We start from the raw sequence: 15442 nt of genomic DNA, 5'->3' as shown, positions 1-15442 counted from the left end.
AATAGCAATGGCCTTATTAGAAAGAGTTTGGGCAAATTGGCAAACAAAGAAACCATCGATGGCCACTGGTTTAAGCTGACCTAAAGCTAAAGGCTGAGATCAAAGGGACAAGAATATGATAGTTCAGAGCTTTGTCAGTGACAGAGTGGACTGGATGGACTGTCTGTAGACTGAGTCTGAACCAGCATGGTCCCTTCATTAAGTGTTCAGGGTCCAGGGCTTCAGATCTTTCTCCCACAAATTCTCTCAAACCTTTCTTTGTAGAAGCCACTGAGAATCAGCATCCTCAGGCACAAGCTGGTTCTACCATTGTCGTATGGGACAATATGGTTCACTTCAGCCAAGGTTTCCTAAGTGTCTGATCTCTGATTGATACTGGGCTTTGCACTGGGCCTTGGAAATACCATAACAGAGTCCTTGCCCTCTGGTACTAGCACAGTGTGCTTTCTGTCACCCAGAGGTACATCTGTATGAGTGATGGAGATTTCCTCTTGCATCTGCAGGTCCTCTATTAAGGTTAGTCCCCAGCAGGTCTGGGTACATGACAGGGGTCTTCCGAGAGCAGGCTCCTGATGGTTTATGTGAGAACAAGTCCCACTGGGGAGCTAATACGAGGTAAAAGAGCCTTGGGTGCATTGAGCAACCAGGTTCTTCCTTCCGCAGAGTTGCCTTTGTTAACCTGCCTTTCCTGGTACTGTCAGAATAAGCTTCACAATGTTATTAAGTGAGTCATCAGCCACAACCAATTAGTGGCTATTAATGGTAATTATCTAGCTCACAAATTCAAGATGGAAAATGTTCCCCATTTTTTTCTCCTTTTTTGTTTCCAAAGATGGCTACGCTCTTTCATCTTACACCTGTGAGATCCTGGAGGTGAGGGTTGCATCTTGGTCACTGTGATGTGGCCCAGGGGGTTCTGCCCTGAATGAGTACCTGGGTCCTAATCTATCTCTTCACATTGATGGTTCCTTCACCCCATCCCCCAGATCCAAGTGCTTGAGGTTCCTCTTTGTCCTCTTCCACTTGTTTACCCTCTCCTTACACTCCCACCACACACACACACACACACACACACACACACACACACACACACTATTTAGCACTAACTTCATACTGAGAACAACTAAATCATCATGTCTTTTTCTGGAGATAATGACATTTAAACTGAGGACAGAACCTTAACTAGAGGATTGAATCCCTAGGAGTAGAATATAGGCATTAGGAACAGCAGGTTGTAGTTGTTCTTCAGAACCAGAAGCCTTTCCTAGAATCTCTGAAACCTAGTAGGCAGTGGTGATGCTCACCTTGACATTTGGAGAGCCGCTATGAGTCCTGGTCCTTCCCATGGGTGACCTAGGAAAAGCTTCTTCACTTTGTTGAGCTTCCATTTTCTTCTCATAGGGTACCATAGCTACAGCTCAGCTCATTTCTGAGAATTGCACAAAATAATATATGAGAAAGCCCTTTGCAAAGGCCAAACTATAGAAAGGTTGGGAAAATGAGAGGAGCTGAGTGTGACCACCGAGTGGCTGTTCTTCAGGCCTCTCCCCAGCCAGCCCCACTCTTCTCCCTACACTGAGGCCCCTCCTCACACCTCAGGTGGGCTTCATACACCCACAGTCTCCTATCCATAAATGCAGCCCACTTACACACTCCATCTGGTTTGCCTCTATGAAGGTAAATATTCTGGGGGTTGTTTTGGTTTTAGTTTTTGATCAAAATTCCAAGTAAGTTGGTTCTGTTTCAACCCCCCCACCCCCAATAGTCTGACTTTGAGGAAATGTGTACATATAAATTATGTTGGGGGGTTGGGGAAATACAGTGCTTATTAACATGGCATGTTTTTGTTTACTTGAAAATTGCTTCCCAAGATTCAATCTGGTTTTCAGAAAATTTTTAAATTACATTCCCACGTACAAATAAATTGTATGCTTTCCGGATAAGTGACATGTTTATATGGTGATAAAGGGAATTATAATGCTCTTAACTCTTATGTAGTATGTCCTTATCAAAATCACCAGGCATGAGAACACTGTTTAGTCTCATTCATCACTCAGCACGGCCTCTTTCTGTCCACTCTAGGACACAGTCTTTGCCATGGCCCTAGATAACATGTAAATTAGCTTCATGGGACCAAAGAACCTTTGAAAACCCAGTTTGCTGAGCCTCGAAGGAATCATTTAGACTCAGCTTCAATTAAGTCAGACCTCTCGGAGCTGGGCTGTTGGGCTGGAGGTGGCTCCTCCAAACCTGTGAGCTATATGTCTGGTTGGTCTCCTTGTTGATGACCCAAATTTATGGCTCACTCATGGCCTCTGACCCTCACTAGTCACCCTGAGTCCCTGGAGCACTCACTTTGAAGGACATTTCTGTTCTCTTATGGTGCCTGTTTTCTCCAGCTGCTAACCTCATTTAACCAACCAGGTTAGCATAGTTTCGAGCTTTGTACTGGCATAACCACTATGTATTACAGTAGCTGCCAAGAGTAAAGGCTATATCTTTAAAGGCCCAAACTAGGCATCTTCAGATTGTCAGTGAATGCTTTCCTAGCTTCTTCCCCTGTGTGAACTCCAGAGAGACTAGAGGCCAGCGAGATAGGCCTGTCTTTTATTGGTTCCCCAGCATCAGGGTAAATGATGCCCTTTCCTCCTGTTGTTTTAGGCCAATCTAATATATTATTTTAGGGACTACACAATTACCCTGAAAGCAAATGGAAAAAAAAGAGAGAGAGCTAATTGTTCAAGTGGGTTTTTAGCATACATTGACTGTACTTTCTTGACAAATGAGTGCTAATCATGGGGAAAGGAATGCTTTTTTTATACTTTGTGAGGTTGACACAGTGCACTCTCTGCAGGGTACATTATTCCTGAGATAAACCACTTCTTACTAGTAATGCAGATCTGGGCTCTAAGCACTCTTAATTTCCCTTTTTGAAAAGCCCTACCTTTAAAAATACCAGCACCAAAGCTTCCTCAACTATGGCAAACTCCCATGTATATATTTGGGCTAACTGTATCCTAAAAAAAGGTGATTTTTTGAGGCTGTTTCTTATACATTCCAGGGCGAACCCAGGAAAACCAGGCATAGACCTTCAGGGCCACATGTTGTGGTTGAAGGATATCTCTTCCTTCCAGATTCTCTCTAGGCCTTTCCCCTCACTCCCCCCACCCCATGCCTCCTGCTGCCCCTACCCCTACAGATCTGATAATCAGAACAGGGTTTGATATCATCCAGTTGAAAAGTAACTAACCAAGAATACTTGTGCTTCTTATCTGCTCTAGGCACATAACTGGGGGGAGAAGCCAATGGGATGATGCCCTAAATTCAGGCAGCAGAATCAGAAAACAGATGTGAAAAGTACTTCTAGCGTAGTTGAAGAGGGGGCATGGAGGGGTTCCCCCAGAACTCTGTACATCATTTTGTCTGTTTAGGTTTATGGGGCCATGTGCTTAGCCTCACTATGAGGCATGTGGTATCGTCCCTATTATCTGAATGAAGATTGTAGGTCTGGATATTTGAAATCAGGCAACCAGGTTATAGAGTCACTATATGGGAATAGTCACACATATATCCAACTCTATATGAGAGAGAGATAGAGAGAGAAAGTAACCTGATCATAAAACCTCAACACTGCAGAGTTTGTGTACAGTACTCCAAAGAGTCCGGAAAGTATTGTTTAGCTGAAGAACAAATGTCTGTTAGTGGGAGGGACAGGAAATGTTCAGGGCCATAGTCCTTGACACTGTCCGCATACCCCTGAGGAACACCTGTGGGGCCTATGAGCACTCCTCCCTGACACCTGGGACTGCCCCCCAATCAGCCATGCAGGGATGGGCTCATGCCTGCATCCTGATTGCCTACTTCAGCCAAACAGAGCCCTTCCTTGCTCCAGCTTTCGGCAGCCTGACGTAATGCTGGCAGCAGGAAGTTCTAATCCGGAGTGTTTTTGTTTGTTGTGCTTCCTCAGGATTTCCTTGGATCTGGAGACCCCAAAGAAACAAAGATGCTAATCACCAAACAGGCTGACTGGGCTAGAAATATCAACGAGCCTAAAGCCGCCGTGGAGATGTACATCTCAGCGGGAGAGCACGTCAAGGCCATAGAGATCACCGGTGACCATGGTTGGGTTGACATGTGGGTTTTCAGCTCCTGCCCCAAGAAGCATTTGGCAGCATGTCATGTCATGTCATCTCTTGGTTTTGACTGACAAGGGAAAATACAGTATTTTTCTAAATATATAATCCAAATGTTACAGTGACTAGGTTTTTGGGAGACACAGAGATTGAACAAAGCAATCACTGCCTTTGAGGAGCTTAGTGAGTCCCTGGGGAAAGGGTCGGGGGATGGAAGAAGAGTAGGGGGAGACATCCAAGCATTAGAACTGCCATTCACTGAGCCTTTCCTAGGAGCCAGGCACTGCTATATCTTGCAGGTATTTGATGCTCCCCAACACCCTAAGCTGTGGTGTTTCCATGCCCAGCTTCCAAATGAGGAAACCAAGGCTCAAGGACCAAGTGATCACAGGAGGCAAAATAGCTGAGAAACCATTTAACTGAGCTTCAGACTGACCTGACTGATTTCAGTACCCCTAGCATGTGTAATGGTAGTAACTAAAGAACAAGAACAGTTCTAAGCACACCAGGGAAGGAGACATGAATTCTCACGGGAGGAACTGTGGACATCATCTTCTAGGATGTGGTCTTTGTAAAGTGAAGGGCCTTGAATTTTAAGAGGTAGGGTAGGAAGGAGAAGGGTATGAGGCCAAAGGAACAGCACAAACCAGGAGTTGGCTGGGGATGGAATACATGTGTAGGGGCAGGAGGGTGGCTCCAGACAGGGGGATCTGGGATAGCCACCCTGGAAGTGCCTTGGGTGCCACGTGGAGGCCTTGAGATTTGTCAGTAGGGGTAAGGACCCTGATCGGTGCTGTGCTGCCGCAAGCTCACACAGGTAGTAGATGTAGAAGGAGGGAAAAGGAGAGGGAGGGAGGCCAAGTAAATGGCCAGTCAGTGCACCAGGGGGACATGTGGCTGAAGGAAAGAAAGAGACATGGAAGAGCCACAACTGACAGGACCCAGCTGGGTGCAAGTGTCAGAGCTGGCTGGGCAAGGGAGTTGAAAGCTGTTCTTTCACCAAGGTAGAGAACAGAAGAGGGGCAGGCAGGCAGTGGGGCTGCCCAGAGAGAGAATTTTGAGACTCCTAGAGCACCAGACCTCCAGAGGGAGGGCTTTCTCCTCCCATAGTCAAGGAGGATAGACTTCATATTCACATGTGTATGTATGTGTGTGTACATGTACACATACAGGGGCATGCTGCCACAGCTAGTAAAGAATAGGTGAGGGAGCAGCTCCTGAGGGGGCTCAGTCTGAGCCCCAAAGGCTGTTGGTTATTCTGGAAGCCACACTGGTCCATAGGTAGTGGTGGCCTAGGCAGGACCTGAGTAAGGAGAGGTTGGTTAATGACTAAGTTACCTCCCTGAGCCCCCACCATGTAGTTAGTGTGTATGCTCCTCACATACACCCCATACGTATGTGACCTACCACCCCATCTTTCCCTGGTGCAAGAATAAAGTTTCTTAAAGGTAGAGGCATAGATCTTGCCCTCCCCCACCAGTTTATTCTTTTCACAAAAGGAGTGGTACAGAAGAGAGCCAAGCAGATTTGTGGCCCTGCTCTCCCCTCTGGTTTTTCATGTCACTTTCATTTACAACTGACATGTATCAGGTTACTCTGGAGATGCCTAACTAGTTCAGGAAAGAGATATTTAAGTATATTCCATCCTTTTTCCAGGTCTGGTTGTAAAAGGTGCCTCTTCTCCAGGGACATTTGGTTTGATGGGTGGGGTTGGGAGGCTCTAAAGGGTTGGCTGTGCCACCTTTCCCTAAAAATGCGTTCTTTCTCTGCTGAGAAATGTTATTTTTAGATGCCATTATTATTCTAAGTACAGATTGACAGGCCTCCCTGAGCTTGCCTGTGTCTGAGACAGGGATCTGTTACAGCTGCTTCCCCTTCTTTTCTCACAAAGAGCAAGCTGGGTAGAGAGCTGGTTTTACTCTGAACCTCAGCCTGACCAGAGGGAACAAGCATGTTTCATCCACCCCCCAGGTCTCCACAAATAGTGGGAGGGCCAGTTACCCCTGGGAAGAAGTGCTGAGCCCCAGTGGTCCCTGGGGCCCTTCACCCGTGGGTAGCACCTTGGCCGGCAGGAGAGGCACAGCCAAGATTTCCAGAACTCAGCGCAGGTTCCACACATGCTTCTTCCTCTGAAGTCCTGGTGGCTGAAGGACTCTCCTGCTTCTGCCTCTACTTTCCCATGAGAATTCCTGAAATGGTGTGTAAAAAGCATTCTGCCTCTGCCGCTTCCTGGCTGCAAAGTCTTGAGCAGCCACTTCACCTTCTACCTAGCCTATATAGTCTTCTCATCTGTAGAAGGAAAAGAATAGTACCTGTCAGGGCAATGAGGATTCAGTGAGATCACACATGTGAAAGCTCATGACACTGTGCTTGGACCAGTAGGTGATTGTAGCTGTTCATTTCTCTCCCCAGACATTCCTGGGTAGATAGTGACTCTGTGAAAGGCACACAAAGTCAGGGAGACGGTGTCCTTTAGTGGGGGACTTCTCCTGGTCACTGGGCAGTGTTTTCTGGATTATATATTTACTCATTTAATAGCCACCTGTCAAGCACCAGGGGCATGGCCCCATATCGAGCATTAGGGACATCGACATGAATCAACATGGAGCCTGCCCTCAAGAAGACCCAAGAAGATCTGCTTTCTTCCATTAGGTTCCTATTACAGGAATCCATCTCCTCCCTGTGCTTTCACCTCCAGGTTAATCGACATTGCCCGTAAACTGGACAAGGCCGAGCGGGAGCCCCTGCTGATGTGTGCTTACTACTTTAAGAAGCTGGATAACCCTGGCTATGCTGCTGAAACCTACTTGAAGATTGGTGACCTGAAGTCCTTGGTTCAGCTGCATGTGGAAACCCAGCGCTGGGATGAGGTGAGGGTATAGCATGCCTCCTGGGCAAGGGGGCCCCACTTGAGCCCTGGACCCCAAGGGGCTTTTTGTGGTTTGGTTGGAGGGCAGTTGCCCTCATCATGGGAGTGAACATTGGCCTGGTAATCAGGAGCCTACCCTCAAATTCTTTGAACCAGAGTGTCTTAGAGGCCCTTTCAATATTAGCTCTCCATTTATTCGTTCGTTCATTCATTCATTCATTCATTCATTCAGAAAATCTTTATGCACTGCTGGCTTCAGGGGAGCCCTGGGATAGACACCAGGGATGTGAGAGTTAATAGGACAGCCCGGTGCCTGCTGTTGGTCTGAGCTGCTTTTGACAAGCACCACAGGCTGATGAATCTCTGACATGGAGACACACCTGTGTAGCATTCAAAATCTGCTGGGTGCCATTTGACAGAAAATGCCACCCATACTCCTCAAGTGCAGGCTACCAGAGCCATTTCACAGGCAACTCCTTCTCCCCTTTTCCCCTAACCTGGACTCCTCTGGTGTGAAGGGTGGATGGGAAGAATTAGCCAGGCCTGAAGGGAAAGATGGCTAAGGCCAGGCTGGCCGAAGTAGCCAATGAGCTGCCCACTCCATGGCTTGACTCCTACCCCCCAGGTCACTGGCTACCTGTGCCCTGGACTGAAATTCATTCCTGAGAGGATGAGGGGCTGCACCCACGGTCCCCACTCCACCCCACCCACACACCACCCACTGAGGTCTAGTTTATAGAGCCATAGCAAGATCTTTTCTGAGTAAAGCTGTCTGACTCTTGTCTGCCCTCTGAGTGGCTCCATTTGGTGAGGTAACAAAGTTACTGATGCGAAGAAGTGGGGCAAAGGATGGAGGCAATAATGGCTTCTCAAGATAAATTTATTGGGAGATTTCTCAAGTAGCATAAATTAGAGCATCTTAGAAACACTCAGTCCTCACTGTGCATCAGGCAAACTTTCTCCCTGTTGTCACATACTGTCCCCCATGACTCATTTCCAGTTCTCCTGGCCTGACAGGTGGTTCTGGGGTTTAGATAAAGCAATCACTGGGTCCCATTCAGCACCAAGTCCACAGTCATCTTTGACAGCTAATAAGCAGTGATGATGATAATGTCAATTCTGTTTCCTTAGGTGTCATCTGCAATTAAAAGAAATCTGTTTGCAGCGCTACAGGAGCCCACGCAAACCCTCAAAATAAAATGTTTCCGATTCTGTGCTGCTTCTGTGGTCCAGAAACAGACTGTGTTGTTATTGAATCCAGTCGCTTGCATATTGCTGTTAATTGCCTTTTGTTTTCAAAGAGCTGATTTGTTTTTGCGTTTCTGGGGGTGGTGGTAGGGGGAGGCACTCTCCCCCTCTGAGTTGTCAGGCTGGCAAAATATGACACATCCCTAATGGATTCAGCCAAGTGCCATGTTTTCATGGGGGCTGTGGGGGCTGCTTTATTAAGACTGCATTTGCTCCTTCCTCCAGGCCTTTGCTTTGGGCGAGAAGCATCCCGAGTTTAAGGATGACATCTATGTGCCCTATGCACAGTGGCTAGCAGAGAATGATCGTTTTGAGGAAGCCCAGAAAGGTAGGCCACACAGACTAGCACCTTGCAGAAGGAGGAGAAGGTACTGCCAAGACTTATATTTCAGGAAGGCTGCCAAGCCCCTCCCATCATAGGTCTGAAGATGGACAACTTCATCCCGGGGATGAGATGTGTTTCCTGGTGAAAGACTGGGGAGCAGTGGAAAGAACATGGGCTTTGGAGTTGGACACACCGGGGTCCATCACTCACTTACCCTTAGACCTCGGGCAGGTCCTGTCTCTTCCCTGAGCAAAGCACTGTGCACTCAAATGTAGCTTCTTTCTTAATCCTCACAGTAGCTCTCTATGATGTCAGAACTATTTTCTAGATGGGAAAGCTGAGATTGGAGGAGGTAAAGGGATTTGCAAATCCCACAGCAAGGAAGTGGCAGAGAGGGAATTTGAGCCAGGCTGGGGTGGGGACAAAATATGAGGACTCCCACAGAGTGTCAAGCATGGTCTCACCTGCCACTTTCCTCCACTGCAAATAGTAACTTGGCTCAGATAAATGCAGTGTCCTCTGTTCTTTGGCATTTCCACTGGTAAAATGGACTGCACCCCAAGTATGGCAATATCTGAGATAGGAGCGAAAGGAAGCATAGAGCTTTAACTGGTAATAATAATTTTAAAATGTGACTACCTTCTCTGTGTCAGGCAGCAGCTGGGCACTTAACTATATAATCCTCAACCTAGCCAGCAGCCCTGCAGAGACACGGAGGCTGACTGTGCCCTGCAAAGTCACAAAGCCAGAGAGAGTAGCAGAGCCAGGGTTGGACCAGGCTCTGTCTGCCTGGGAGCGTGATTCCTGTGACTAGGTCTTGCTGCCTCCTTAGGAAGTCTTCTAATTGAAGCTGGGTGTGTCGTATTCCATAGCATCTCATTTACACTTCTATATGGTAACAGTTGCCACCTCCGGACACATTGCGGAACAAATGTCTCCCTGTTGGAGCTCCTCAGCTAAAAGCCCCCATTGAAAGACAGCATGTTCTCTTCTGCTTTAGCATTTCCAGAGCACCCAGTTGCTGAAGTATGTGCATGTTTGGGCAAAACACATCAACCTATCCATCTGTCTGTGTCTGCCCTTCCAAGAATCCATCGCCATAGTAACTTGGTACTCAGACAAGAGATTGAAGATGAGATTGGAACAAAGGCCAGACCTTTTCCTTCTCTAAAGCAGAGGATTTGGATCATCTGAGTGCCCACATGTGGGCAAATGTCACAGCTAGAAGTGCTTCCCTGGCAGCCCCCAGCATCGTATGGGTTTGGCCACATAGTGAGGATTCAGAAAATTTATGTTAAATGGATATAGGAATTATTCAGAGATTTTTTTTGCATGTTTTCACAAATGTTTGGTTGCTAGAACTGAGCCATGTTTTTCAAGGTTGTCATTAAAAAGCACACAGTTGAAAACTGATGGAGGACTTGAGTTGGACTAGGTTCTGTGACCTTGAGTATGCCACTTTGCCTCCACCTTCATAAGTCTATTGTGACCATCCAAAGTGGAATCAGCAACAAAAACACTTTGTAAACCACCAAACCTGTTAAAGTGTCGAGTGCTACTCGTGTCACCCCAGATGTCACAAAGCTTTGTCCTAGAACGGGATGAGGGTAAAACCTCATGAGTAACGGGCAGCAGGGCCATCCTCAGACTTCACCCTGCAATTTGGCCCCTAGGTTTTTCTTTCTGCCGTGCTTTTCCGAAGTCAGTTGCCTTTTCCCAGCCAGAAAGGAATAAAGCTCACTGTACTTTTTTCAGGATGTAGCCTCAGTTATTTATAGCCTTCGGCCTGAGAGGCGCATCCCAGCAACGAAGTGCTGCAGATGCTCCCAATGAGTGTCCTACTTCTACAGCAGCCCCTTTCAAGCCCTGCAGAATTTCATCCCACTCCCCCAATTGTGTGTGTTTTTGTGCCCCTTCAGCATTCCACAAGGCCGGGCGGCAGCAAGAAGCGGTCAGGGTGCTGGAGCAGCTCACACACAATGCCGTGGTAGAGAGCAGATTTAATGACGCTGCCTATTATTACTGGATGCTATCCATGCAGTGCCTTGATATAGCTCAAGGTAAGTAAACATCAGCCAGGCCGCTTGTTTTCCCCAAGCCCTGCTCTGGCAGCAAGATAAACATCGAAAGAGCCGGGACGTTTTAATTAAAGCCCTGGGCTTGTTTATTGGGTGTATTGTCCGTAACCCTGTCTTGCAGTGGCGTAATCTGGTGTGTCATCTTTTTCCAGTTTGCCCATAAGTTTAATGATGGTATGAGGGCCATCCTGGGGTTATGGTTGGGAGGTCCTGGCCTGTGTTGCTAATTCAGAACATATCTCTCCCCTGCTACCTGGGAGTCTATAACTGGACCCAGGTGAGCACTTTAAAAAAAATTTAATTAAATGGAGAGATGAAAAAGAGATCACTTTACAATAACACACTCCAGATTCTCACTCCTCCCAGGCAGGAAAACAGTTTTAATGTTGCTTTCTTGAGACTTCCCATGATGCACTGAGAGAGTTCTGGAAGCAGAGGGGACAGGAAAATGTTCTTCACTGGACCAAGGCCAGCATGCCAGAGTGGGAGAAACACTAGGATTGGAGGCAGCTAGGTGACTTGTAATAAGTCACAATTTCTTCCTAAGCTTTATATCCCCCTTTTGTGGCGTGGGGGTAATCCTATCCTGCTTTCTTTCTTTTTTTTTTTTTTTTTTAATTTTCTCTATCCTGCTTTCTTTATAAGGCTGCTGTGAGCCTCACAGAAGCTGTGGTTACAGTTTAGAAACTGTTGGGTCCAGGTGTAAGGTGGGATGTTTCTGTTCTGGCCAGTGGTCTGTGCTTTGGATAAGGCATGGCTCAGAGGGAAGAGGTTGGAGGTGAGATGAAGACATCTGCTCACCCTTACGCCAGGCTCCTCTGGTATGACCGGGGGCTAGTGATCACTATCGTCATGCTGCAGCTGGCGCTCTCCGAATGACCTGGTAGGCTGTAGTGTCAGATCTGGGATAACCTGTGAGAAACATTCTCAGACTTTCCATGGCCACATGCTCTGCCCAGCTGAGATTTTCTCTGTCTTGGGGTGGTCCCAGCTCCTCAACAGCACCTTTCCCATCACTGCATCTCTTGTCACTTTCCCTGGCACAGGTCTGATATTGGGGGAGAGCTGACATTGGCAATGTTGCCATTGGCTTGCCTTTCCTTATAGACATGGCTTGACATATCTTCCCCCTCCTGCCCTCCCTGCTCCCGCTGCACTCCTCAGACCCTGCCCAGAAGGACATGATGCTTGACAAGTTCCGCCACTTCCAGCACTTGGCTGAGCTGTACCACGGTTACCATGCCATTCAGCGGTACACGGTAAGATGGCCAGGAGACAGGGACCTGGTGGGGGGTGCTGCGTACTGAGCTAGGCCTTGGGCACGTCTTACAGAGCCGCAGACGTCTGGATGGAAATGGCCAACAGGATGACTTTCCAATAAATTCTGGTCTGCTCCTGGGAGACAAAGTTTGGGACTTTGATTTTCCTCAGCTACCTTTTTGACCTGTTGCAAGATGTGGGCTTTTGAATTGGCAAGCCAGAGCTAGAGTCAGCTTTTCTAATTGCCTGCTTTACATTTATAAAACTCAGGCTGACTCTGGGTTAGCCAGACAAAGGATTATCTCTAAAATCTTCAGAGGTGGATGTTCCACTCTAGATGGGTGAAAGCCTGGCTCTAACCAAAGGTCTAAGGTCTCCTTGGCCCTGCCACTAAATTGCTAGGTGCCCTTGAGCAATTTATTTTCTCTCTGTTTCTTTCTTTATAAAAGGAGGGTCAGCTTGATCTCCAGAGACCCAAATAGTTCTTTTTAGTTACTCCCTGATTCTTTTTGATTAAACCATTTTAAATCTATCTCCTGACAATGAGGAACAAGTGATAGGTTATTATCAGCCTCCTCAATTCGCATTATCTTTAATCACTCAACAAATGTTGATTAAGCGCCTACAGGGTGTGCTTATCCTGTGCTAAGCTAGGAGGATAATACCAATAACCAACCTTTATTGAGCATTTACAGTTTTATTTTTTAAAGATTTTATATATCTGAGGGAGAGTGCATGTGCACATGAGCAGGGGTAGGGGTAGAGTGAGAGGAGGGAGCTGATGTGGGGCTCCACCCCAGGATTCTGGGATCATGACCTGAGCCAAAGGCAGATGCTTAACTGACTGAGCCACCCTGGCATCCCTTGAGCACTTATTATTTACCAGGCAATGTGCTGAAGGCTTTATTATATCAATTTATTTAATCCTTTCAATCATGCTGTGAGATAAGTACTGTCATCCTCATTTTACAGATTAGGAAACAGAGGCACTAAACACAGAGATCCTATAGCTAGTAAGTGGGAACCAGTACTAGAACCCAGACAGCCTGGCTCCGGAGCCTGTGCTCTTAGCTTCTGATCGCCCACATCCTTTAAATTGGAGAAGGCAAACCACTGGCCTCCCCAGCTGCACTGTGTGACCTTGGCAAATTGTTTACTTGCCTCTATGCTTCAGCTTTCTTCTCTATAAAGTGGGGGTTATAATAGTACCTACTTGATGGGCTTGTGAGGATTAAATGAGTTAATATTGGAAGAGCACTTGGAAGACAGCCTGACACAGGTGAGTGTCAGCCCTGTGTGGAGGCTTCTGACCACTGCCGCCGCCCCCCCCCCCCCCCCCCGCCCCGGCTGAGCATTTCGCAGTTTTGCTGAGCACTGAGCATGTTCTTTGTCTCTGAAGAAAGTCTGGCAAGAAAGACTCTGCTAGGCTCTACCTGGACCTGCTGTCAGTCCTTCATCTCCATCTCTTCCCTACACCATGGTGTGGTTTCAAAGGACCTCATCTTCCCTATAGTCTTTTCAGGGCCCCTCATTTCTATCAGGTGCATTAGGGCCCAAGAGAGCAGCTCTGAGTCAGAGCAGACTGGAAAGGGAAGCATCAGTCCTCTCCTGAGGTAATGGCTTCTTTCCCAGAGGAGAGGTACTAATCCTGAGGACCCCCCTCCCCCGCCCACCAATTCTGTTCTTCCTGGGACGTTTCTTAGCTTCCACACCAAAGGCAAGCTTCTCCCTGGCTCTCACCCAGAAAAGGATGCAGTATCAGGTTTTCCTGGGTTCTTGGAACTAACAGAGGCTCTAGAAATTTAAATGAGAGCTAAAGAGAGAATACTGGGCTCCAAATCCAAGTAGTAATATAAAGTAAGTTCTCACAAATTTAGGCCAATTAGGGCCTAAGTCCTGTTGGCACAGTGACAAGTACGGCTTAGTAAGACCCTTCAGGAAATGTCAGTTTATTACCATGTAAGTGCTCGAGGGGGGGTAGGAGCTGGCTTGCTTTCATCTTGTCATCTAAAGTAGTCTTAGTTTGTAGACAATGTGCCAGATCCCTTCAAAATGGTATTCTTAACCTATTACGGACCCTCTCCTGGTAGAAAATTCCATGTGGTCTACTGTGCTGAACTTCTGGCAGCCTCTATGTACAGAAGACCCATTTGTGTGTGTGAGTGCCTGGTCTGCTAGGGCCCGTGCCAGGTTCTAGGAGTGCGAGGATAAGCAGTTGAGGAGCTCCAGCACATGTGCGCATTTGGTGGGCATTGGACGGCCAGGCTGTTGCTGGAGAGCTGAGAAGAAGCACATAATTTCAGGCTCTAAAGAGTTAACTCCCTCAATTTAATGACATGCTTAGGTCTGGTCATGTCCTAAATTACATAAAAGGTCCTCTTTCTCAGAGCTAATTGGAGACAACTTGAGCTCAGGGAAATGGAATCATAACTAACCCCAGAGGCAGTGCAACTTGGGAGAGAGGCATTCTTAGGCTTTGGAATCAGACCTGGGTTTGAATCCTCCTTCAGCTCTTTTCTAGCTGAGTGACTTGGGTAAGTCATCTCTATGGGCCTCAGTTTTCTTATCAGTACAGTGAAGATGAAAATGCATCCTCACAGTATTGTGTTAAAGACCACACAAGGGACACCTGGGTGCCTCTGTGGTTGAGTGTCTGCCTTTGGCTCAGGTCATGATCTTGGAGTTCTAGGATTAAGTCCTGCATCGAGCTCCCTGCATGGAGCCTGCTTCTCCCTCTGCCTATGTCTCTGCTTCTCGAGAATCTGTCTCTCGTGAATAAATAAATAAAATCTTAAAAAAAAAAAATAAAGACCACATGAGACAGCAGCTGTAAAGTGCCCAGCACATAATAGCTGCTCATTAAGGGAGACTGCTCTTTTATTGAATATTTCAGAATTATTGGTATTTGCCTTTTGGCCTGGTCTAGCAGCTGCTTAGTTGGGGAATTCAATCCTTGTTTGCTTTTTCACTGCAGGAGGAGCCCTTCAGTTTCCATCTTCCTGAAACCCTCTTCAACATCTCCAGATTCCTCCTGCACAGCCTAACCAAAGACACCCCCCTGGGCATCTCTAAAGTGTATCCTTTCTCTCACCCCCCCATCCTCTGTCCCACCCCTCTTGTCTAATGGCCCCTGTGAAGTTCTTTCCAGATCACTTTACTGGCAGAACCTTCCCTCTCTCCCGTAGCCCTCAGGGAAGAAAGAGAGTTTGTCCTGCTGCTACTGTTTCAATGTAGAAGCGGCTCAGCCAGGAAGGCTAAGGGGCCAGTGCCAAGAGAAGATTAGTTTTCAGGGCTCTCTGGACTTGGCCCAGCAGTGGGTCTCTAAGCAGCACACTGCCCAAGCCCTCCTGGAACCCATAAATGAGGGTATAACAAATATAGGAAGCACTTGGACTCTTGGGCATTTCCCTGGGTGGGGAGCATTTGTTCAGCCCAGAAGATGGAGCACCTGCTGTACCTCAGACATTGGTGGTATGTGAAAAAGCTGCCATCTAGTAGAGGAGGTAACAAGTGTCAGGGCTTAGTTCAG

At 47.3% G+C, this 15442-nt stretch overlaps 1 protein-coding gene across 3 annotated transcripts in view; it reads left to right on the top strand.

The window, feature by feature from the left end:
* IFT122 (intraflagellar transport 122) overlaps positions 1–15442 on the top strand; it is a 70094-nt gene that overhangs the window by 48454 nt on the left and 6198 nt on the right. For all 3 annotated transcript variants that reach the window (XM_055343020.1, XM_055343017.1, XM_055343021.1), the window contains 6 exons: positions 3968–4134; positions 6832–7003; positions 8476–8578; positions 10495–10635; positions 11818–11912; positions 14888–14988. In XM_055343020.1, the coding sequence (XP_055198995.1) occupies positions 3968–4134; positions 6832–7003; positions 8476–8578; positions 10495–10635; positions 11818–11912; positions 14888–14988 (779 nt within the window). The remainder of the gene's footprint in view (positions 1–3967; positions 4135–6831; positions 7004–8475; positions 8579–10494; positions 10636–11817; positions 11913–14887; positions 14989–15442) is intronic.

The sequence above is a fragment of the Nyctereutes procyonoides genome, unplaced genomic scaffold, assembly GCF_905146905.1.
Source record: "Nyctereutes procyonoides isolate TBG_1078 unplaced genomic scaffold, NYPRO_anot_genome, whole genome shotgun sequence".
In the NCBI taxonomy this organism is placed as follows: domain Eukaryota; kingdom Metazoa; phylum Chordata; class Mammalia; order Carnivora; family Canidae; genus Nyctereutes; species Nyctereutes procyonoides.
This window is presented reverse-complemented; position numbering and strand designations above follow the sequence as displayed.